We start from the raw sequence: 24,953 nt of genomic DNA on the forward strand, positions 1-24,953 counted from the left end.
CAGGGACTGGCCTCTGACCGACAGAGCACAGCACAAGCGATAGATCAGCCCTCCAGATCTCATTCCCCAGGCTGTCCTTCCCACTTCCTCCCGCTCTTGTGTTCCCTCCTTCTCTCTCTCCCTTTGTTTCTGTCTCTCTCTCAGTCTCTCTTACCCATGGACCTGGGGACCATGCATGGATGTCCTGAGCTCCCCTATGTAGAGGCCACATAGGGATGAACCAGGGGCATGCCCTGGCCAACAGGGAGAAAGGAGCTCAGCTCTCAGTGAAGCTGATCATGACCACGCCCACGGGAGTGATCTCCATAGCAAATCTCACCCTAGCACAGCCTCAGTTGAGGCCACAGCCCCAACCTGCAAGACGCCAGGAGGCAGAGACTCCAGCTCAGCGGTGCTGGCGTCCGTGGCCCACAGAGATGGCGAGATCGTCAGTATTTGTAGTTGAGAGGTGCAGGGTTGGGAGCAATGGAGTCCAGGAGGAGCAGATCCCTCGCGCTGCCTCCCAGGCCCTGGGTCTGGCCTGCCCTCCTCCCTCCGCTCTCCTCCAGGCTCTCTGCAGCCACACTGCCAGCCTTTCCAACCTCCTCTGGCAAACTCACTTAGGCCTGCATGTCTCTGCACCAGCAGTGCCCTCTCCCTGGCACACTGCTCCCGGCATGTGCAGGGCTGGCTCCTCCTGTCACTCTGCTCACAGCCAATGTCACCCCGGGGAGGCCTTTCATACTCTCCTACCCTGTGAGACCCCAGCCCTCCCTGCAGGACACTCTTTCTTGTCGTTCCAGTTCATGCTCTTCTCTTTCACATGTCTCGGATGTGGTGCTTTTGCCCGTCTCCCTCCAGACTGAGCTCCTGGGGCTCAGGGACCACTAGGCACTTTTTAGCACCACCCCAGGGCCGACCAGGGCTCCTGGCCCAGGGTGAGGGCTTGGCACACAGCTGCTCGATGAGTAAACAGGGGGATCTTCGGTTTCTCCTTCCTGCTTTTGACCTGCTGCAATGGTGGAGACGAACGCTAGTAATAGGAGGTGCAAGCGGGTTCTGAGGCGGGGGGATGGGCAGCGTGACTTCCACATGACTCCTCCTTTGTTCAGTTGCTCCAGCACAGCTCAGTGGGCCCCCCTGACACTGGAGGTTCCCCCCAGTGGCCAGTACTGGACAGAAGCCACGGCAGGGACAGCACAAAACCACACATTCACCTCTACTGGGGCTTCTCAAGACGGTGGCTCTGTAGGTTCTCGGTGGGACCTACGACACCAAGGACAGTATGAGGGGCTTTGGAAGCTTCCTTCCCCCCGCCCATGTATTCATTCAGCGGCGTCATCTTCACTCACGAGGCATCCTTGCCTCAGCTAGGACAATGACTCACCTCGACTTCCAAAAGAGCACCCCAACAAAAACCATCTTTCCTTCTACTTTGGCCTTGCTGCACGGTGCTCTGGCATGTCCTTCTCTAGCCCAATCCTCATCCACCAAAGCCCCTGAACCTCTCCCTAATCCACAGGCCTGCAAGGTCTGGGAAGCATTATCCCAGGGTCTTGGAGCGTAGTGGGTCATTGATGGAGAGCCAAAGCCTACAGACACTTTGCAGTCATGTGGATCACTGACTTCAAGCATCCTAATTTATACAGGAGACACTGTGGCCTCTCTCCTCTAGCCCTTGTCTACACTCAGGTGTGTGGGGTCCTGGAAGTTCCAGATGCCCACAGAGGTTGGTAACTTTCCATTTGAAGATCCTTCACTTAATCCCACTGGGATAGCGACTTTTACCATGAAGGTAACACATATACAGGCTCTGGGGACTAGGATGTGGACATCTTTGGTGACAGCCATCACCAAGCCTACTCCATGGGAAAATTGATCATCACCAGGGTTGCAGTCAAGGAGCAGGGTAACCCTAGGGAGAGATGTGTCCTCAATAGACACTGCCAGGGGAGTGACAGAGACAGAAGTGCAGGGAGTGCCGTGGGGTAGCATCTTCCATAGTGTGGCCTGGGGAGGTTTCTCTGAGGAGTTGATTTAAATATGTTTTATTTATATATTAATTTCCATACCAAAAAATTCACCATTTTAAAGTGTATAATTCACTCTGAATAGAGAACACAATGTTGAATGAGAAGAACAAAGTTGGAAACTACTTGACTTCAAGACTTACTAGAAAGCTACAGTAATCAAAACAGTGTGATATTGGTGAAAGAAACGACAAATCAATCAATAGAACAGAATAGAGAGTCTAGAAATAAACCCACAGGAATATAGTCAACTGAGAATTGACAAAGGAGCAAAGGCAATACACTGGAGCCAAGATCAGATCTTCAATCAATGCTGCTGGAACAATGGACATCCACCTGCAAAAATATGAATCTGGACACAGATCTTACACCCTTCACAAAAATTAACTCAATATAGATCATGCATCTAAATGTAAAATGGAAAACTCCAAAACTCTTAGAAGATAACATAGGAGAAAACCAAGATAACCTTGGGTATGTTGATGATTTTTTAGACACAACTCAAGGCACAATCCATGAGAAATGGATAAATTGGACTTCATTAAAAGTAAAAAGTTTCTGCTCTGTGAAAGATGATAACAAGGGATTGAGAAGATAAGTAACAGACTACGGTAAAATATTTGCAAAAACACATCTCATAAAGGACTGATATAGGAAATGCATAGAGAACACTTAAAACTGAATAATAAGGAAACAAACAACCTCATTAATCAATGAGTGAAAGATCTGAACAAATGCCTAAGTGGTTGCTGAAGATTGATGAGGGCAGGAAGAGGGGTGAATCTGCAGAGCACAGAGGATTTTTAAGGCATTGAAAATACTCTGTATGATAGCCTAAAGATGGATACATCTTATTCTCTTGTCCAGAGTTATAGAATGAACAAGGCCAAGAGTGAACGTTAAGGTAAACTATGGACTTGGGGTGAGTATGATGTGCTAATGTAGGCTTATCAATCATAACACATTTACCACTCTTGTGGGACATGTTGAAAATGGGGGAAGCCATGCATGTGTGGAGGCAGGGGGCACATGAATAATTTCTGTGCTTTCCCCTCAATTTTGCTGTGAACTTAAGACTGCTCTAAAAAATAATCTTAAGTTTTAGAAAGCGTATAATTCAGTGGTTTTTAATATATTCACAAGGTTGTGCAATCATCGATGCTAATTCCAGAATATGTTCATTACCATAAAAAGGTTCCTCATACCCATTAGCAGTCATACTCCATACTTCCTTCCCCCCAGCCACTGGCATTCATTAATCTACTTTCTGTCCTTCTGGATTTGCCTATTCTGGACATTTCCTATAAATGCAATCACACAACAGGTGGTATTTTGGGTCTGGCTTCTTTCATTTTGCATAATGTTTTCAAGGTTCATCCATGTTGTACCAGGTATCAATACCTCATTCCTTTTTACAGCTGAATAATATTCCATTGTATTCATATATCACTTTTGTTGAGCTATTCATCAGTGTAAACTGCCAAACTATTTTCCTGAGCAACTCTACCTTTTCACATTCCCACTGGCAAGCAGCGAATGAGTGAGGGTTCCAAATTCTCCATATCCTCACCAACACTTGGTATTATTTGACTTTTTTATTATAGTCATCCTGGTGTGTGTAACGTGATATCTCATTCTGGTACTGATTTGCATTTCCCTAACAACTGATAATGGGGAGCATCTTTACCTGTACTTATTGGCCATTTGCATATTAATCTGGAGCAATGCTTATCCAAATGCATTACCCATTTACAATTGAGCTATTTGTATTTTTATCATTGAGTTGCAAGAGTATATTATATGTACTCAACGGTAGACCCTTATCAGATATGTAAAGATGTGCAAATATGTTCTCCCCTTCTGTGGGTTGTCTTTCCACTTCCTTGACCATGTCCTTTGATGCACAAAAGTTTTACTTTTGATGAAGTTCAATTGACCTATTTTCCCTTTAGTCGCTTGTACTTTGGGCGTCATATGTAAGAAACCATTGCCTAATCCAAGGCCATGAAGTTTAGTTGTACATTTTCTTCTAGGGGTTTTGTAGTTTTAGATCCTACATTTACATTCCTGATCCATTTTGACTTAAGTATTGCATACGGTGTGAGGTAGGGGGTCAACTTAATTCTTTCACATGTGGATATGCAGTTATCCCAACACTGCTTGTTGAAAGACTATTCCTTTGCGATTTTCTTGGCATGTCAACTAATTCTAGAATCTGTGTGTGTTGGGTGTGGTGTGACTTACAGTTCCTTGGAATCATTCTTTATACAAAGGATTTTTTTTTTCTGGCCTTGTGGACTTTCCAACAATACATATGTAGACTAGCCATTAGTGAAGAAATCATTTCATTTATTCTGACCAGTTTTCTCTTTGTTTGCTGTGGGTATGTAATTCCACACCCTGTTACTCCCTGATGGCTGGTAGGCCTCATTGCACCATCGTTCTGGACTGGATTATTGCAGCACCTTTCAAAGTAGTTTCTCTGCCTCTATTTTTGCCCCACAAATTTATCCTCAATGCAGCAACTGGAGTGATGTTTTAAAACCAGAAGTCAAATTCGTTGTAAAATCTCACCAGAGGCTTTCTATTACTCTCAGAGTAAAAGTTAAGGTCCTTATCATGGCCTACAAGCCCAACTGAATCGGTCCCACCCTCTCTCTGACCTCATCTCTGGCCACTCTTTCCCTGTATTAATCTCTCCAGTCCCTCTGCCCTCCATTATGTCCCTGGTGCATGCCAGGCACTCTTCTACCCAAAGACTTGAACTCTATGTTCCTTCCACCTGGAATTCTCTTCCACCTGTTGATTTCATGGTTCATTTCCTTCATTATCTTTAATTCTGTGTTCAAATGTCACCTTGGTGAGGCTTGTCACAACCATGCCATTTAAAATAAAACTATCCCCTTGTCCTGACACTCCTTAAACAACTTGTTCCACTTAGATTTCTCCCCATAGCACTTATCATCTTTTAAAATAATATGTAATTATGTGAATCAATGTTCAATCAGGACACAGAAACTATACAAAAGATTGAGCAGGAATAGTTTCTATAAGGAAAAATTAAGTATAAAAGTGTGAAGAGAACTATAGAGAATAGCCCAGAATTACAGTAGAGTAGCTAAGAAAGAAACAATTGTGGGAGGGGTCCACTTCTGCAAGGCCGGGTTCAGACTTTGTCGGAGAAGGTGTGGCTGCAGTTCAGGGATGGTGGAGGAGTTTGCCGGTTGCCAAGGGCCAGAGCTGGTCCATGGTCAGAGCAGCGTTCAGCGGGTAGGGAAATGTAGGCGGACAGTGGCAAGTGCCAAAGTTCTGTCCCCTACCAGGGGCAGGTGGGCTGAGGTTATGACACCTACAGGACTCACCGGGATTCCACTTGTGGGGGTGCCACTCAATCCCCCTAGGAAGCTATCCAAGGGGATCCACTGATTCCACTGTCGATCACCCACTGTGGGTGAGTGCCTGTGGACATCCCCAGATTGTGCCACTGCTGGTTGTACACGAGGAGAAAGAAAATGAAAAAACCTGGAAGCACCCTGGAACCAGGAAGGAAGCCCCTTTGCCCTAAGCCTTCTGCTAGCAAAGCTTAACCCCTGCCAGGTGCAAAAGAGAAATGCCTACTGGGTCCAGCTCCATTATTGCAGAGCAAACAATGGAGGGCAACACATTGATGTTGTATTACAGAGGCAATCCCTTGATAACTGGTAACATAATTCACTGATTTATTTTGTTTATGTTTTCCATGCTTTTACTTCCAACTTACCCCTATTGTTATATTTCTAGTAAGTTTTTTGAAGACAGCATATGGTTGTATCATGGTTTTTAATCTACTCTGCCAATCCCTGTCGTTTAGTTTGCATGGTTAGTCTATGTACATTTGCTATAATCATTAATATGTAAAGGCTTGTATTCGTTTCCTAAGGCTGCTGTAAACAGTGCTATAAGCCAGGTGGCTAAAACATAAACATTCATTCTCTCACAGTTCCAGGAGGAGAAGTCTGAGATCAAGTGAGATGGGGAAGGTAGAAAATCCAATAAAGGGTATGCCAATGAGATGGTCACTATTGTGGGCAACTGGGACTCACTCTTCCTGAAGATTCTCTGAGACATAGGGTGGAACCATCTCAAGACTGTCCCAGGGGAACAAAGAGCTGAGGACTATTAGCCCATCAGTTACCATCTCTACTGACTTGGTAGGTGAATTCACCTGCACTTCTAGTGTCACCATGTGTGCATAGGAAGCATAGGGGAACAGAGGATGCAGGCATTGGGTTGGGAAGCTGTGACCCTCTCAGTGTGCAGGAACTACAGGTGCAGTGGGCTGAGGGGGTGGGCCATCAGCACTGTCAACCATAGTCCACCCCTTGCACTGCACTGATGCACTCATGCTCCAAACCAAATCTGTTCTGGTGAATTATGGAACTGAGGCTTCAGGGTAGTAACCAGCCACAATCTCTAAAATAATGACAGGAGATGGTTAGTAGAAACAAGCTGCAGTCCCAGCTTTCCGGGTGGTCTGGGGGCTTTAATTTGCAGCCATCCTGCCTCCTCTCCTACCCCTTCTACATGCCCACCTATCCCAGCCAGCAAGCCCTCTGGTCTTGGTGATTGTTTGGTAGCGCCATGAAAACCTTCTTGTTCCCGTATGCCAAGGAAGGCCCAGACATTGTCCCCCTTAGTGAGACATCTGGGAAGTAGCAGCTGTGAGGAGCTGTGACCACTCTGAGATTCAAAGGAGAGGTTGTGAGAGGTGTCACCAGAAGTGATAAGAGCTACAGCTGTGGAGTAGACGCAGTCATCATGGTGTGGGTGGTATAATGGTCTCCCATCATAACGGGATGCAGCCATCCAAAGAAACGCCTCAGGCCATTGTGTACTGGGGGGCGGAGATAGGTCTCCCCTCCTGCCACTGTTCTCCCAGTGGTGTCTACCACCAGTTGAACACATCCAGTATCCAAAAAAACACCACACAATTGGAAAGCTCTGTAGAGTTCACCTGAGGTGGCACAGCACAAGATGGTGGACGACGGGCAGCCCCTGGAAATCTCCAATTGCACTAAGCATAGGGTTCATGGGGGCAGCCCTGTCCTCCCAACGACCCCTACGTGGTGTTCCATCATCTTTTTCAAGGATGGAATTAAATTTGTCAATGTCATAAGATGCTTAGATCAGTGACTCCATATAATGAGGGAAATCAAGGTCTCTGGGGTACAGTCAACAAGAACAGGACAGAGGAAAAGCTCTCCCATTGACACAGAGACTCCAGCATGTTTACTAATCTCTGGTCCTAAAGTGCACTGGCCTCGCCCTTTCCTACTCCCAGGACGGAAGGTTTTCTGCTCAGCAGCACCTTCCAAGTTGGCAGTTGATTACTGGATCGTGCCAGCACCCTCAGTACAATCCCCCAGGGGTTATTAGAGAGGGCTAATTATTGTTATTTAGTGAGTACTTGGGGGTGTGCAATCGGCAGTGGTGTCCAATCTTCTGCCAGAGAGTCACAAAGCTGCCCTTGTGTGGCCGTAGCACCTGTGTACAGGGTCTACGTCAGCTGTGGGTCTCAGCGGAGATGATTCAAGCCCAGGAAGTACAGGGTCAGGGAGGGAGAAGGCCAAATTCTTGCTCAGAAGGCAGCCAGGACTGAGACCAGCAGAGCCAGGTGCCCAAGTGTGCTCAACCATGAACTCAGAGCACAGGCCCCTCGTGGCCTGTTTGTGCCTCACTCGGCCCATTTATCCAAAGGGAAGGAGATGTGAGGCCTGTCTTATAGTACATGAGGCAGTCAAAGCTGAGGAGGGAGGTGAAAGCATTTTGGAGAGTCGGGGTTTTAGAAGAATGAATGTAAGCAACTTGCAGTATTAGGGGTTTGGACAGGCTCTGATGGATCCTGGTCCCTGGCCCCACTCCAGGCAGAAGGAGGGAGGAGCCCTCATTCATTGAGCCTTGTACATGTCAGGGGAGCTGGGTCTTCGCAGGCCCACTCAGCAGAGCCTTACAAAGATCCAAAGTGATCGAAGTTGTGGGTGCCCCTGTGGGGGCGGAATCCTCTGAGGCTCAGAGAGATTCAGTAACTGGTTTATTCTTGAATGAACGAACGACCAAGAGCACCTAGCACGTGGATGGAGCTCCTCCCTACAGGCCATCGAACTCATGAGACCCGGGAATCAAGCCTTTCCCTTTGGGGAACTTAATTCTAACAGAGAAGATGGGCACTGAACACTCATGGGGAGAAATGAGCAGACAATCCAGAGAGTAATGAGTGCTCTCCGGGAAACACAGCCTGGCCTGGGGGTCCCAAATGAAGGGGGTGGCACAGCCAGATCGCTCCCTCCTGTGGCCTGGGGAGGCCCCTCTGAGGAGGTGATATTTAAACTGATCCTGAGACACAAAATAGTGCCCCAAATGCCAGGAAGAGGTGGCCTGAGGGGCCCAGGCCCAGGACGAGCAAATGCAGGGGCCCCAGGGCAGGAGAGAGCTCGGACTCTGGGGACCCTGTGGGAATCAGCTGATTGCACACCCTGTCTCTGTAGTTGTAAAGCTCAGTCCCTCTCCCCTCAGCAGTGAGAGGCCAGTTACCAGAGAACTGGCGGAAGATCCAGCCCTGGGATCCTGGGGGAGGGGGATGGGCGGGGGTGTAAGGAAGCCCTTGGCCTTCCCTCCATGACTGGGAGTGCAGACACGCACCCCTGCCCCTTCTGATAATGTCCTCATCCAGATGGCTCACTTGGAGTAAGCACCCTGGAAGGCAGGAAAAAGGGATGGTATTATGTGTCTTTTATTCTGTGGGTGGCACTTAATTGTCACTCATCAGATTCCAACAATAATGACAGTCCACCTCCCCTGATGCAGAATTGCCAGGATGCTAGGTGGGAAGGGTGTGGCCAGTGCCAAGTGTTCATGGGCAGGAGCCGAGCTGGGTATAAAGGGCAGCGCTGTGAGGACTCGCACAGCCTCCTCCAGACCCCAGTGACCTGCCGGCGGCTGTGAGCACAGACCCCTGGAGATGAAGGTTCTGTTCCTGACCATCACGCTTGGCCTGATCACAGCCCTGCAGGCCCAGGACCCTCTGTTCTTCCCCTCAGAGAACGAGAATGTGAGCCCAGGGAAGGGCGGGAAGAGAGGTATGGGGGAAAGGCGGTGACTACCTGTTGGCCAGCAGTGACCAGGGGCCTTGTGTTAGGAGGTGTCATTCAAGGTCGAAGTTCTGACCCTGTGCTCCCTGCAGAGTGTGGTCAGAGGAGCAGGAGGCTCTGTTCTTGTGTCTGCAGACAGCGCTCCTCCTTGGGCCCAGAGGCTGAAGCAGGGGAGTGGGTTCAGCATAGGGACTGTTGGTCTGACACTTTGGGAACCCAGAGGCACTGAGGACCCTGTGGAGTATAGACTCATCCAGGGCCAGGGCCCGGTCTCAGCAGAGAAGAGACTCATGGGGTGAGAGACCCCCTGCCTCTGTTTAGGGTCGGGAGCCCTGAGTGCTGGGCTGGTTCTAACAGAGCACAGGGTGTGGATGTACGGGACCCAGCCAGCCTTTGGAGGACAGCACCTGGGGTGCTGGGGATGTCTGGTGATGGCTGCAGCCCATGCACAGAGGATGGGGGTAGTGGGGTGAGGAGGAGATTCTGGGCTATGTCCGTGCTGGACTCATGGCCCCCACCCTGCTCAGATCATAGGGACATGGTATGTGAAGGCCGTGGTGGCTGACAAGGACCTGCCTAAGGAGAAAAGGCCCAAGAAGGTGTCCCCCTTGACAGTCACTGCCCTGGATGATGGAAACTTGGAGGCCATGGGCACCTTCATGTGAGTGTTGCCTCCCAAGGGTGCTGCTCTCCCCTCCTCCTCCCTCTCCCCAGGCTGCGAGGTGGCCCAGAGCAGCCCCTCTTTGTGCCTCTTCCCATCCCACTTTGGGATGTGGGTAAAATGAATGTCCCCCTGACATAGAAAGGAGAGAGTCCAGACTGTGGGGATGACAATGGAACTCGTGGGGACACCAGGGCAGAGGCCCATGTGCCAGGTGAGCTCAGGTTGGCTCGAGTGTGTTTCCTGACAGCCTTCCCCTCTGCCTCCCGTTTTCCAGGAAGGGGGGCCAGTGCCACGAGAAGCGAGTTGTGATGCACCAAACCGAGGAGCCTGGCAGATATAGCGCCTGTGAGTCCAGACCAGGCTGTGCCACATTCCCTGCCAGAGCCCAGGCCTCCCCTTCCCCTGAGGCTGCCTGCTGCCGGGCAGTCCCTGCCCTGTCCCCTCCCAGGAGCAGCTAGCCACTCCCTTCCCAGGAGTCTCCTTGTCCTGACATTGGAAAGGTTTCTCCACAGCAAGGATGACAGTACCAAACCCTCCCTCTGGATGGTCCTAGCAATTCAGCTTGCAGAGAACCAAGGGTTGAGGATGAGGATGCAGGGCGGGGCAGGTGCTGGGTGAACAAAGGAAAGAGCCCCAGCCTCTGATGTCTTCTGGCCTCTGGTGACTCCACTGCTTGGGTTGGAACCTTCCTCATGAAGAGTCTCCCTCTCCAGAGTGTGGTCCATGGTTCTGAGCAGCAGTGTGTCCTGGGCACTGGACCAGCTTGGGCACCTGGATTACGGGGCAGTCAGTAGAGCTAAGGTGGCCGAGAAACTGAAACGTTCCAAAATGTTCCCTAATGTCTCAAATATTTTCTGCAGGAATGAAGACACTAAAGACCAATTTTCTCTATGTCTGTCTGCAGTTGGGGGAAAGAGGCACATGTACATCCTGGACTTGCCAGTAAAGGACCACCGCATCTTCTACTGCGAGGGCCAGCTCGGAGGGAAAGCAATCCGCATGGCAAAACTCGTGGGTAAGAGGCTGCTGCCCCAGGTCCTCAGAGATCCACCTCTCCTGACCCACCCCCACAGGCTCTGCTTCTAGAAGTCAGTGGAACTGGCTTCAGTCCTGATTCTGGGGAATACGAACACCCTGCTTCTGTCTTTGGGGGCCTGGCACAATTTGCTGCCCTGGGGTGTCCAGTCCAAACTCCCTCAGTGACCTGACTTCTCACCAAGGGGATATGGACGCAGCTGCTAAGTCCCATCTCTTGGGGTCTGGGGCGTGAGGCCAGGTCAGCATTGGGGAGTGCACTGTTGCTGACAGAGGTCTTCTTGGAGCAATGACCCTCCAGAGTGGGGTGAAGTCCAAGAATTTTCTGGCCAGAGAGCATCACAATTCCTCCAGGCCATCAGCTTCTTCCAGGTCAGGGGTGTGACCCTGCAGATCGGTTTTGAGTGGGCCTGGGACCCCAGGGGCCCTCAGTGTCTCGGAGTGTCTCCCTGGCTATCCTCCTTCACAGGAACCTCTCACCTGGGTGGTGGCCTGTCTCCTCTGGGCCTACTCTGTATCCACTTTCGGGGGAACCCTCCATCTCAGCCTCAGCCATTACAGGACAAAGCCCCCCAAGTGCTAGGAGGCACTGTCTCCTCTTGGGGTCTGCTTCCTGAACCTGAGGCTCACCTGGTCACCTCTCCTACAGGTAGAAATCCCGACATGAGCCTGGAAGCCCTGGAAGAATTTAAGAAATTCACAGAGCGCAAGGGATTGCCACAGGACATCATCATCATGCCTGTCCAGACAGGTAAGAGGACAACTCTGCCCAGGTTCCCTGTGTCCACTCTGCATGTCCCTTTGTCCCCTATGTCCCTCCCTGTGTCCCCAACAGATTCCTCGTGTCCCACTGTGCCCTTCAAGTCCCTCTGTGTCCCCCATGACCTTCCTCGCCCCTTCCCCTGCCCCCCGCCATGGGGGAGACATCAGCGCTGTGTTGTGTCACAGGGGCACAAGGGCCCCACTCCGGGTCTCTGCTATTGGTGTCAGAGCTGCAGCTTGATGGGGTCTGGGCCCTTGGCTAGGGTCTCTTCTCATTGCTGAATTTTCCTTGGTTTCTACAGAAAGCTGCATTCCTGAAAGTGACTAGGGTAAGTGACCCTTGAAGCAAACAAGAGTCCTGGGTTCAAAGGAACGTCAGGAGTCACCAAGGCACCCCCAAGGTGGAGACAAGAGGGACTCCATGTGAGCCAGGCAGAGCCTTGTCTGCTCTGAGATCCTTTCTGGGATTTGATCCTTACTTGGGATGTCTGTCCCCGAACATCATTCCTGGGACATTTAGGGACTCCTTCTTTTCTCTGTCTCTGTAACTTGGGACCAATGGGCCAGGGTCTGTCCTCCACCACACCCATGCACCTGGTGGAAGTGGGAGCCTGCCCTCCATGCAGCAGCCCTGAGAGCATTACATATGCCCCCAACACTGCCACCCCTGAGAACCCCACACCTGCCCCCCCTCCCCTCCCCTGTCCTGGACTCACTGACCCTCTCCCTTCTTTCTAGGGCAGGGGACATCAGCACCCCACAGCAGCCCCAGGGCAGCACCATCAAGACCCTCTGTCCTGCAGGCCATGGAAGGAGCCCCTGCCTCTAGAGCCTGACCTGCTCTGCCCCTCCAGTTACCTTGACTCCCCTTCCTCCCCCAGCCATGCATCCCCTCTCCTAGTTCCACATAAAGAGCTTCAGCAGTTCCTGGTGACTCTGCCTGTCTGTGGGGGTCCCTCGCGTGGGCTGGGAACTGGGAGGAAGTGGGCAAGCCAGAGAAGGCAGGACAGGAGGACCCATCTATGTCTGCATTCTCCTTGAAAGTTGGACCAATCCAATGGGCATTAGGGTCCAGGCCGAGGGATGGGTGCTACAGCTCTGACCAAGGGTCTAATGGGGGACAGGTCTGACACCCAAGAAGCTCAGGTTCTGGGTGGTCACGTGGTGGGGGAGAAGGGATGTGAAGATAACAGGGTCAGATACAGCCCAGAGGTGATGACATGTGTGCAGGTGGGGATCACCTGGCCCCCTGATTCCCAACTGCCTAGATGTGGTGACAGGAGTGCTGGGAGGCTGCCTTTGAGGGTGCAGGCAGGAGACCAGGCTTCCAAAGGCCATCAGGATGGGGACAGCAGGACCCTGGAATCCCAGCCTGGGTGGGACTCTGCTCCTGCCCCTTCCCCCTAGGCCTGGCTGGACACATGCACTGCCCCTGGGGAGGGAGCCACTTCAAGAGGGACCTTGTTCACAATTGTAATGTCATCACTATGGTTTCCCAAATCACCCTGGGGCTTTGCAGTGACAGCCAGCCAACTGAGGTCAGGGTCTCCTTGCTTGTGGTAGGAGAGGTGAATGCAGCCCAGCTTCCCTAGAGACAGGGGGGTGCCTGGAGCTCCCTTCATGCAGGGTCAGTGCACCTTCCCAAGTCACAGGCCCAAGGTCCCCGGTGGGATGGCGAGCATCCCTGGGCCTCTCCTGAACACAGCAGGCCCCAGATGCAGACTTCTGGCACCCTGGTACTTGTAGGTTCCTTCCTTGACAACGAAATACTAGGTAGGGAGTCCCTGCATGGTGCAAGCCCCCCACAGGTTGAGGCGGTGCCCAGGGGGCCAGGCAATCACAGGTTACAACTGCCTTGGCTTTGTTTTTTCAGCTTCCATAAGGATGACAGTTCTTATACCACTGTCCCTGCAATGGCACGAGGCCATCAAGGCAGGAGCCTGGGAGGAGGGAGTCGGTGGAAGACTCTGTGCACGCAGGCCCGTGTCCTGGGATTCCAGGACCCTGTGCCATTTGTCCACCTGGTGCTGACGTGCCCCTAAGCAGCGGTGTCCCTCTGATGTGGCAGCCCCAGGGGTCTGTGCAGAGAAGGGGCTGTGAGATGGCCAGGGTCAGGGTTCAGGGTCCTCAAGGGTCGAGGGGTTAAGACTTGGGGTAGGGATGCTAAGACCTGACAAGTGACAATCCTCAGCAGAACTTCCCCAGGGTACATCCCTCCAGCTGGAGAACAAGTGGGCAGAGCTGAAGAATCCCTGTGCCCAGCCCATGGGCTCATACAGAGCCGATTTTCAGGGTCTGTCTTCCTAATTGGGGGGCAACAGAATTCCTACATGAAGTCTTTTCTTTGGTCTGGGAATCCAAGTCCAGTACCTGCCCCAGCACTGTCTGCACCACAACAGCCTTGGCCCTGCCTGCAGGCTGTCCAGGTGCCTGGTCTGTGCTGGGCAGTGGTTTTCAGTGGATTCCTGGACCCTGGAGGGCCTGGTGTCCGGGGAGGGCCTTCATGGGCAAGATGGGGCAGAACAAGTGGAATCTTAACCGAATCCTGCAAACCACACTTCCCATGGGACAGGACCCTGTATGGACCCCAGGAAGACCACAGACTTTCTCAGAGAGGCAGCTGGCATCCTGGGGACTCAAGTCCCTGCGGTCAAACCACCATGCTTTACTCCCCACGTGGACTTCATTCTGGGTGGAGCCCAAGGAGCATCCCTGAAATGAAACCACCCCAAACAGGTCCAGGTCTGAGGTCCTAGCTGTCGTGGCCTCAAAGCAATGGGTGGACAGACAGAACGAAGAGTAAGAAGCGGACCCCACATAGAGTTCATCGTTCCTACAGACAGGACCCTTCTATTTCTCCCTTTCTCCTCTGGCTTGTTTACCTGATTTCTTGCTCAGTTGGTTCCTCTGAGAATTGGCCACTGAGCCGGGTAAGAGAGCAAGAGGGGCCTTGGGGTTGATACCTGAGAAAGATCAGGAGGGAGGAAGCCAAATGAGGCAGGAGACTCTCCAAGGAGCCGAGCTGGCCCAGCGGGGAGTTGGGAGCCATGGCTGCCCATGGAGGAGCCTGCATGGTGGAAAGGCCAGCTCAGCACTCTCCTCCCCAAACTCCCAATGGGCTCGGTCCTGGGGTGCTGCCACTGGTGTCTTTAGCCAACTGTCATCCTTGCAGCTCACTGGCAGGCTCTCTCCTGAAGGGGCTCAGAGCGTCACCCTGCGTGGACACTATAGCCCACCTGTCATGTCCTGAGCGCATGTAAACACCTCTGCTCACCTTTAGGGAGCAGCTCCTCCAGGTCCTGGGAATCCTCCTTTCAAGAGGACACTCAGAAGAGAGAAAACAGCGGTCAAACCACAGCCCCTGACCCACTGTAGCTGGTCCTAGGGCCAGACTGACCCACACAGCCACCCTTCAGTAGTTGCTTCTCTATGCCACACACCCTGAGACCCCCTCCATCTCAGTGGGGCCCAGATGGATGACCCAGTTGTTCCTGTTTACTTGCTGGTTGGAGGGCAGCGTATGTCTACTCATGCTCACCACACATGGGAGCACCACGTCTGCACAGATGAGCACTCGACCCCTGACCTCTAGTTAAGAAGGGGTTGGGAAGAACCATCTAGAGCAGGAATCAGGCTGGTCTCCTCCCGAGGGACCCAGTTCAGGTCAGCTCTGCACTTAAAAGGCCCTGCTGTGCAACTCAGCAGAAGGAAATGACTCCCCACTGCCGAGGAGCTGCCTCTGTGGGGGCTCACTGACCTCAACTCACCCCATCTAGGGTCAGCCTCGAGGGGACCCAGGCCACAGGTGGGGATTGCCTAGGCCACTTGGCCAGCTACCATCACTGACCACTGCACTTTCGCTCCACATCAAGTTCAGAAACTCCACACAACTCCTGCCATCTCCTTCTGAGAGGCACAACCTCACCCTCACCCCCGTCACTAATTCCAGAATATTTTCATCACCCCATAAAGATTCCTCAGGCTTTAGCAGTCACTTCTCATTCCTCCCTCTTCTGTGACCCCTGGCAATCACTAATCTACTTCCTATCTCCCTAGATTTGCCAACTCTGAACATTCTCATAAATGGAATCCTGCAATATGTGGCCTTTGGTGTCTGCCTTCTTCCACCCAGTATCACGTTTCCAAGGTCCATCCACGTTGCAGCTGTGTCAGAACTTCATTTGCTTTATGAGTGAATGAGATCCCACTGCTTGGATAGATCGCATTTGGTCATCCATTCTTCAGCTGGTGGACATCAGGGTTGTTTCCACCCTTTGACTACTGTGAATAGTCAAACCTGACCTTTGTCGGGACCACCATCAGCGGTGATGAACGTCCAGCAGAGGAGCAACATGGCCAGGGCTGGAGGGTTCTGGGGCCTGGTAAAGGTGGAATCATGAATCCTTTGGAGCAAGAACTGGATACCTACCTGCACTTGGTTAGGGTCTCAGTCCTGTTATTCTGAGCCCCACATGGACCTGGGCCAGAGTTTTCTCTTGTGTCCTTGGTGACATCTCCCAGGCACAGCAGAGCATCTTCCTGCCCTCTAGTGGAGTGGGGACCTCAGTGAGGCCTTGGACAGGTTTTCCATTCACCATAGGTCCCTCCACCCTTTTCAGCAAGAACTGTACCGGGTAGCAGTGGGAATGTTGTGGAGCCTTCTCCTTACCATACCCAGGCACACACACACACACACACACTACAGACACACTTGCTGCACAATGTAAACACAGAGAGACACATACGCAATTGTGCACATGCACACACTCAGACAGATACACAGAGACTATTATGCACACAGAGAGACATATACACACATGTGCATGTGCACACGTGTGTACATGTCTACATACGGATATACATGTGCACAAATGAACATGTAAATTTGTGTACAAATGCATACACGAATGCACACATAGACAGACAGACACATATGCAGATACACATACATGCACACACACACTTAAGCACACATCCACAGGGACAAGATGATGCCATTTGCATTTGGTGGAAAGTTCTGGGAGCAAAATGGAGGAGGAATGAGGGACAGGGAAAGCAGAGGCCACTCAGGATATTTCAGTCAGAGATCTCATCCCAATACTTCCAAGTCTCGAGGTAGGAAAGGGGCAGCAGCAGCAGAGGGAGGAGGTGGACTGCGGGCATGCATCTGAGCAAGGCCCCAGGTGGTGTGGGGAACAGAAGTGAAGGGTACAGAGGGTCAGTGAGGTCTCCCAGGGTCTCACTGGGAGCAGTGATGAGAATACAGAACACAGGAGCCAGGGTACATTTGAGAGGAAGGAGATCAATTCCGCCTGCAGGGAGAAAGGCAACTGCAATGGGAGCCGTGGGCATCCTTGTGGGGATGTTTAGAGCGGGCTGGATGCTTTGCTTGGAGTTCAGGAGGTCTGGCGGGAAAGGGGAGGTGAGGGGACGTCAGCTCCAAGGTGGGATCTGTAGCCTGGACTGGACCAACTCTCCCAGGGATGCTCGAGGGACGGGGCTTGTCGAGGATCCCTGGGGCTCGTACAATAAAGGCCAAGGCGAGGTGGAGGATACTCACAAGGAAGCCATTGTTTATCTTGCTAACTCTCAATGCAGATGTTTACTACTTCCCATTCTGATGACATTCTCCCTTCCAGATATGTTTTTTTCAGAAGGAATCAAACCCAAGAGTAATGATGGCTAATTACAAAAATTTAAGAACATCCATTCACAGGATCCAAACAATATAATCACCAACTACACGGCAAACTTGAAGGGCCTTTATGAAGGTCAGGGAGTGGCAGGATCCTGTCTCCAGGTCAGCCTAAGCCAGAGGATAAAAGGGCAGCTGGCAGGCCAGGTGAGCAGGGAACAGATATAGGGGCTCCCACTGGGCCATGCAGCCCTCCCTCCTGAAAGCATGGCTAAGTCTGCTCTCTGTGCTATGAGAAGAGGGGACCCAGTTTATTCCCACCCACACTGAAAAGGTGAGGTGAGAATATCAGTAGGGATGAGCAGTTGGCCTGTACAGGCCCCAGGTCAGCCACCTTCACTGGCTTAGAGTCTCAATTCTGTTATTCTGAGCATCAGGTGAGCTTGGGCCAGAGTTTCCTCTCGTGTCTTTGGTGATGTCTCCCGGGGAGAGCAGAGCATCTTCCTGACCACTGCCTGAGTGGGCAGTTCAGTGAGGCCTTGGACAGATTTTCATCCACCATAGGTCCCTGCCAACCCCTTACTTCTGGTGAAATTATGGGCAAGTCAGGTAGCCTTTCTAAGATGTAGTTTCTTCAGCAAAGTCATGGTTTGGAAGGAACTTTGCATATTTTAAGTCTACCTATTAATGTGAAGAATGTTGTCCCTATTATGTGCTTATATTTTGCAAGGTACTACACTGTGGTCAATATTAAAAGTCAAACACATTATTATCAAACATGTTATAAATTTCCAAAATCCATAGTGCTGTTGAAACAATATTTGAGGTCTGCAAATATCTAGATGACACCAAGTTCCCAGTCCCTACACGGGGACCATCACAGCCTCACCTCCCTGGGACCCCTCTGTGCCTCTTCTTGGTATTTTTGTGACCTGGACCGCCCTGACACTCGGCCTTGGGCTCCAGGCCTCCCTAACACCTCACCTCCCACTAAAGAGTCCAGCGTTTCTTCCCCCTCTCTGCCCATTTGTCTCCCCATGTCCACCTTTCCTCTCTGGGTGATTGTCAGCTTTCCAGCCTAACTCTTGTCCACCTGGGCCTGAGGAGACAAGTGGCCCCCTCTCTTTGCCTTTTCTCTGGTATATGCCCATGTCTGGATCTTCCCTCTCCCTCACCCATGAAAGGATTGTTTCATTCAGTCCTGAGATTTAACCTCAGCCTCTCAAGGAACGTGAGCCGCAGAAGACACAGGGATGAGGCAGGAGCTGGTGCTGGGAAACCAGATCCTGGTGGGTGGCCATGTCCAAGATCTTGGGAATAGCATGAGTATGTGTGCTCATCATCGGAACAAAACTGCACTTGATTTCAGGGGACAGAGCTTGACAATGGTAATGGTTTAGAGGATCTGGAGCCCTCAATAGTGTCAGGGCAGAGGAAGGGCCGGCAACACAGTCATAATAATTTTTATCCTATGTTCCCAAATTACCTAGTAAATGGATAGAGAGATGGTGAATAAATGGATAGTGGGTGGGTGGGTGGATGAATGGATAGTGGATGGTTGATGGAAGGACTGAAGGATGGTGGGTGGATAGTAGGTGGATGGATTGATAGTAGGTAGTGAATGTATGGTGAAAGGATGGAAGGATGGTGGATGGATGGTGGGTGGATGGATGGATGGTGGTTAGGTGGGTGATGGATGGATAGTGGATAGATGAGTAGATGGATAGATAGATCAATGTATGGAAGGATGGATAGATGTTGCATGGATGGGGGATAAATGACAGGATTTTGAATGGATAGTGGGAGGAGGGATGGATGATGGCTGCCTGGCTGGATAGTGTATAGATGAGTAGACGACTGGATGGATGGATAGATGAGGGATGCATGGTGGATAAACAGGTGGATGGATGGATGGATGGATGAATGGATGAATGGCTAGATGGATGGAAGGATGATGGATGGATGGATAATGGATGGATGGTGAATGAATGGATGAACAGATGAGGGATAGATGAATGGATGAATAAATGGTGGATGGATGGCTTGTGGATGTGTGCACGATGGATGGTGGATAGATGGATGGATGGATGGATGGCTAGATGGATGGATGAATGAATACCTATGAGGCAACGATTGCCAAGGCACACTTGGACACTTCTAAGGTAAGTGAGTCTAATCCAATTGAGCATCACTGTGAGCTCTATGCACATCTGCTCCATCTACTGCTCTTCCTTTCTCGTCCCTTCCTTATTCTGGATTGGGGAGATGTCCAATTCTGACAAGGTTGTGGTCCTTTCACAGTTCTCCTCTCAATGAGCTCATCAACAGCCCCTCCCCTTCAGGATATTAGGGTCTTCGCAGTTTCTGTGGAAATCTCATCGGACATTTCCCACTAGTGTCAGCTTCCTCAGCTGACGCGATGGGACGGCAGACTCAAGTGGAGGGACAACTTGCTGTTTGCCTCTCGTATCTCCATCAACCATATGATCTCTTTCCTTGTTTCACCTGACTTCACAGCCCACTTTCCTGAGCTATGGACATCTGCTCTGATATTAGTCATTTTAAAGACATCTGGGCTCAGTCCCTTCAATCTTGTTACATTTTTCTCCATAAAGCCCTTATTACCGACATCTTTTTTCCCAAGCTTTCAGGAAAATGGTATACAAAGTGCTGAGCAGGAACCATTGATATCACCAGAGTAAAGTGATGCCATCCCTGCCACCCTTCGGCTTCAGAATGAACTTCAAGGTTTTTGGAATTCAGAACGCACAACATGGGGGTGTCCCTCCCTCTCGTCCCACCCCTGAGCTCCCCAATACCAATCCTGGGGTACTGGAAACAGGCCTCATCTCCTACCTGCACATTGGAGCCAGGCAGTGGCCTGCCATATAGGTCCTATGTCTTCTAATTATTAATGTGCTGGTGTTTCTAGGACACTTCACACGATAAAGATGGTGGTGGTGTTAATGAAAATAAGGGAGAGTCACCACCATGTACTAAGAACTAATTACAGTGTGGTTCCCTGGGTAATGCTTTACTTGCCTTCTCTCATTCACAACCCGCAAAAGCCCAGTGCTGTGGGTATTTGAGGAAGTGGAGGCTTCACAGTTCTCACATGAGCTGGAAGGTGAATAGACTGATAGGCACTGGGGATCTCTGAGCCCAGAGTGCGAGCTCTGGACTGGCTTCTGCTGAGACAAAGAACAGAGGCCTCTTGTCTACAAGACAGGTGGGCAAATGGGCCAGGGGCAGCCATTGTCATCCTCTTGTACCCAGTGGGGCCCCTGGTGGACTCACCTGGCAGCTCAACTCTGTAAGCGAGATGGGCAAGGAAGAGGTTTGGGGTATTCTCCATAGCACACCAACAGCCTCTCTAGGATCCTGTTGGGAACTGTCAGCAAGACAAGAATTATGTGTCCTTAGACTAGGCCTTATGGGGGAATTGTGAAAGTCACTTAGTGAGAGGCAAAATGCTCTGTTCCTCAGGGGGAAGTGGGGCTAGTCAGGGCATTGACTGTTCCGTTAGCTCATTCCATTCAGCCTACCACATGTGCTGGGTGTTGTTTACACCATCCTGGGCACTGAAGACAAGGTAAATAAGATGAGGTCCCCACTCAAACTTTCAAAGTCTTCTTGAGTGGCAGATGGGCAAGCTTTACCCAAGAGGAATGCCAGTCCTGAAGCCTGCAACCCACAGCCTCACTGTGCTTGAGATGGGAGGACTTCACCCAGGAGTGATCTCCTGGCTGAGGTTGGGGGAGGAGGAGTTTGCAAGATTCACTGGACAGTCTCCTGACCATCCATGCTATGCAGCCACATCAGCAATGCCTGGGGACATTTGTGAGGGAGGTCACGGAGGTTCACATGCTTCAGGAGATCATGGCAGTAGAGTGTGATGAGAGGTGATGACAGGGGCTATGGGATTGAAACTATCCTTTCATTTTTTTTCAGCAAAGATGCTGCAGAACCCCAGTTCAGTGTCCTTGGTGTATTGGGGTGGGACTGACAAGGCAGGGGCTGGGCTTAATGGATAAAATGGTGGCACAACCCTGGGTTGGAAGAGGCAGGATAGGCATTGAGAGAATGAGGAGCGTGCCCTTTGGTTGACAAGTCAGTATTCACACCCTGGAAACCTTGGGATGCTTCCAATGCCAGAACAGATCTCGAAGGCAGCTCCTGTTTTCTAGGAAGGCAAGTGGATGCAAACTGTTTATAATGCCCTTTGTGGAATCATTGCCTCAAAATTCAAAATCTGGTAGTGGCCACTGGCTCAACTGCATGGATGGCCTTGGCTTCCAGGGGGCAGCACTTTTGCTGGAATGTGCCAGGTGACCACCCAGTCTGTGAATCTGGGTGAACCACCATGTGACAGACTCAGCTCCTACTGTACTGTGGAAACCTCAGATCTCTACTTGGGGAGACAGTTTTTCCTTCACTGCTCAGAGCTGTCAATCATCCTGGCTCCTCCCCACCCATAGCTCATGTTCTTTCCACACCCCATCCAAGGACCAACTTTCTCCAGTTTTCCAAAGCCCGGGCACGCCCTTCCGTGATCCCCCCTCCACCTGTGAACCTGTCTCGCTGCAGCTGGCCTCGTGCCCAGGGACAGGACAATTGTGCTTCCCCGGCCTCACAGGATCCCCACCCTCAGGGGACACAAAAGTTGCTGGTACAGAGCCTGTCACCTCCTCTTATTTCATTCAGAGACCAGGTCAGGAAGTCTCAAGTTCAGGTCACCTGTTCCTAAGCTCCTGCAGCATTTGAGAGAACTCGTGAAAACAAGCCTCCGGCAGCCTTGACTGATGACAGCGATCCTGAGGCCAGCAAAGAGACGCAGGGTGGACAGCCTCCCTGCCGGCCACCAGCCGTCTCCACTCTGCACTGCTAGGGTCTGGGCCTGCATCCCTCCTGGCCACGCAACTCCCTGCATCGGGGTTTCCCCCACGTCTGCTCTTCCTCCTTCAGGCATTAGGACCTTCCCCAACCCCACAGGCCACAAGGAGTCCAACATGGCTCTAACCCATGTCACCTCCAGGTGGCAACCCACCATCAACGTCTGGTTCATCCTGGAGAGAGACCATGGTATCGAGTGCTTCAGGGACAAGATGAATAATCAGGGCATGAAGATGATGAAGCTCTTGAGTGGGGCTCTCCACAGAGCAGGAGGCACCTTAGGGACAGTGGCATGGCCACAGAGAAGGGGCTGCCCACAAGGGCTGGCACCTCTGGCAGCTGTGCTCAGCCATTGGGCCAAACTGCACCCTATGCGCTGATCAGGGTCCCTGTGTGTGTGTGTGTTCATGTGTGTGTGTGTTCGGGTGTCTGTATAAGTCTTCACTGTCTGTCTCTTCACCATCACTGCGACTCGACCCTTCTTGGTCACTCTGCCATCCACCCAGATGATCCTTCTTACATCCTGGACCCTCAGGGCCCTGTCCACCCTCCTTCACTCAACCCCTGCCACCCACTACCCTGGCCTCACTCCACACATATAAACCTCTCCAGCATGACTGATAACCCATTTCAGGCCAACCCCTTCCAGTCGGCACCCAGTGGTGTCTTTGCAGCCCAGTCACTGTGGGCTCCCTCTCCTCACTCCTCCTCAGCCACTGGGTCTCCCCATCTGCAAACTTGGCTCCACGTTCACTCTCCTTCCCCTCCATCACGTCCTTTCTTCCTCTGCAGACACTGAGCTCCGGGACAGCCCCACGCTCCTGACCTGTAGCTCTGACCGACCCCTTCCACGGTCCTGGCCAGGTGAAATCCACCCTGGGAACCCAACTCTCTGCCTCCTCCGCATCTGCCCCCAGCCGGGAAAGGGGCAGAGGCTGGTGCAGTGAGGGCTGGTCCCACCTTCACATCACAACCACAGACTACAAGGGCCCTCAGTGCTGCCCACACCTCTCCCAGTGTCCCCAGAGGACCTCATTTCTCCCTGTTCTACATACATTTCACACATTCCTTCTCTCCTCACCATACACCCTGCCTCCCTGTGCAGGACAAATCTTCACCCCACACAAGACTCAGTGCCTGGATTGTGTGCACTATATGTGTACATGGCTTGGTGGGGCAGGATGTGGGTGTGACATACACATTGCCAGCTAGGAGGGGCCTGAGGTACAGCTTCTGAGACCCAGATTTCCCCAAGTAGAGGCCAAGCCCAGGAGGCTGGGAGAGACTGACATCCTAAGGGAGACAGAGTCCACACCAGGGGACTCTCCCTTCTCCAGGATGCACGTCTTGGGAAGGGGAATTCGTGCTCTAATGGTCCAGGCTGGGAAGACGGGGTTCCACTCAGGAGGGGCTAGGGGCTGATTCAGGGTGAGAGGGAGGAGAGTGGAGGCCCTTGGAGTCTGGGCACTGGCAGTCTGAGCCCCCTTCTCTTGATGCCCCCCCCCCAGCAAGCCATCGAATGTGGGGATGTCCCTTAAGGACAGGCTGTGGCAGAGTGGACAGAGCACGCCTGAGCCCAGGGGGTTCCATCCTATCCCATCCACAGGGTGTGATTCTCTGCTCTCCAGGACACAGGGGGCTGCCTTTCATGTGGAGTCTTCAGATAAATGAACCACCTCAGGGTCCTCAGCCACGCAAGCAGCTCCTTGGCTCAGGCTACTTCTGTCCAAAATGGAAAAACGCACAATGAAGAATATAGAAACGACCTATAATCCCACCACCGATATCCAGCTCCCTTCACGCCCAGACCTGGTCCTTTGTGTTTGAATGGGGATCAAACCGGGAAATTTGTTCTTAAATTTTCGTGGCATTTCTATTGCCCTCCTGACTCTTCAATGTCCGAGCTGAAAGGACTAACCAATTAGAGATGACCTGGTTCAGTTCCCTTCCTGTGTTTACAGATGGGCAGGAACTGAGACAGGGAAGGATGGAGGGGCCCCAGGCCTTGGACCCTTCCTCCCGCACCTCAGCATCAGCTCTGCTCTGTCCCCTCAGGCTCACCTGGAGACTGTGTCTTGACTGGATCCCCCTCCTGCTCCTCTCTCTGCCACAGGACACCATCCACCAGCTCCCTCACCTAAAGAGATAAGAACAGCAAGAACAACTATAAAAGCCGTCATTCAAGGAGTTCTTGCCCTGTGCCAGCAAGGAGATAATTATCTCACTAAGTAAGAGGAACCAAAATTAACTCATTTTACAGATGAAGAAACCAAAGCCCACACGGTTAATCAATTGGCCAGGGTCTCTCTGACATAAGAAGAGGTTAAATCCAGGATATGAACCCACATCCATAATTCTGGAGTCTTGCACTAATAACTATGCCTTGGAACTAATCAGTAAAAAAGTCTATAATCATGCGATTGGATTTGCAATTTGGAGCATAGCATCCATACCAGAAAGTATGGAAATCGTACTTGCATAGCTCCATGAATTATCCAAGGGAACACACCCGGCAACCATACTCACAAGAAACAGAAGGTGACTAAGCCTCCAGTGGCCCCCTGATACACCGATCCCAGGTCACTGCCCTCACTCGCCCAAGGGGAACCAATATTCTAACTTATGAATTTGCTTTCCTTGTCTTGGAACTGTGTTTAAACAAAATCATGCAGAGTTTCTTCTTCTATGTCTGACTTCTTTCATTATGCTTGTAAGATTCATAAATTTTCTTGAATGTGGCTGTGGTTGATTTTTATTTCTGTATACAATTCCATTTTAAAACATATAACCCATTTTATTTATCCATGCCACTGCTGATGAACATTGGG

The 24,953-nt window shown here is 51.3% G+C and overlaps 1 protein-coding gene and 1 pseudogene across 1 annotated transcript in view; one reads left to right on the forward strand and one right to left on the reverse strand.

The window, feature by feature from the left end:
* The window catches only part of LOC138922113 (odorant-binding protein 2b-like), a 64,851-nt gene extending 52,328 nt beyond the window's left edge, over positions 1-12,523 (forward strand). Inside the window, exons 2-6 of the mRNA XM_070258936.1 lie at positions 10,075-10,145; positions 10,705-10,815; positions 11,485-11,586; positions 11,900-11,926; positions 12,336-12,523. Of these exons, the coding sequence (XP_070115037.1) occupies positions 10,075-10,145; positions 10,705-10,815; positions 11,485-11,586; positions 11,900-11,925 (310 nt within the window). The 3' untranslated portion in view covers position 11,926; positions 12,336-12,523. The remainder of the gene's footprint in view (positions 1-10,074; positions 10,146-10,704; positions 10,816-11,484; positions 11,587-11,899; positions 11,927-12,335) is intronic.
* Positions 12,524-16,581: 4,058 nt separating this feature from the next.
* Positions 16,582-24,953, reverse strand: part of LOC138922111 (heparan sulfate glucosamine 3-O-sulfotransferase 4-like) — a 79,391-nt pseudogene continuing 71,019 nt past the window's right edge.

The sequence above is a fragment of the Equus caballus genome, unplaced genomic scaffold, assembly GCF_041296265.1.
Source record: "Equus caballus isolate H_3958 breed thoroughbred unplaced genomic scaffold, TB-T2T haplotype2-0000451, whole genome shotgun sequence".
Classification (NCBI taxonomy): Eukaryota; Metazoa; Chordata; class Mammalia; order Perissodactyla; family Equidae; genus Equus; species Equus caballus.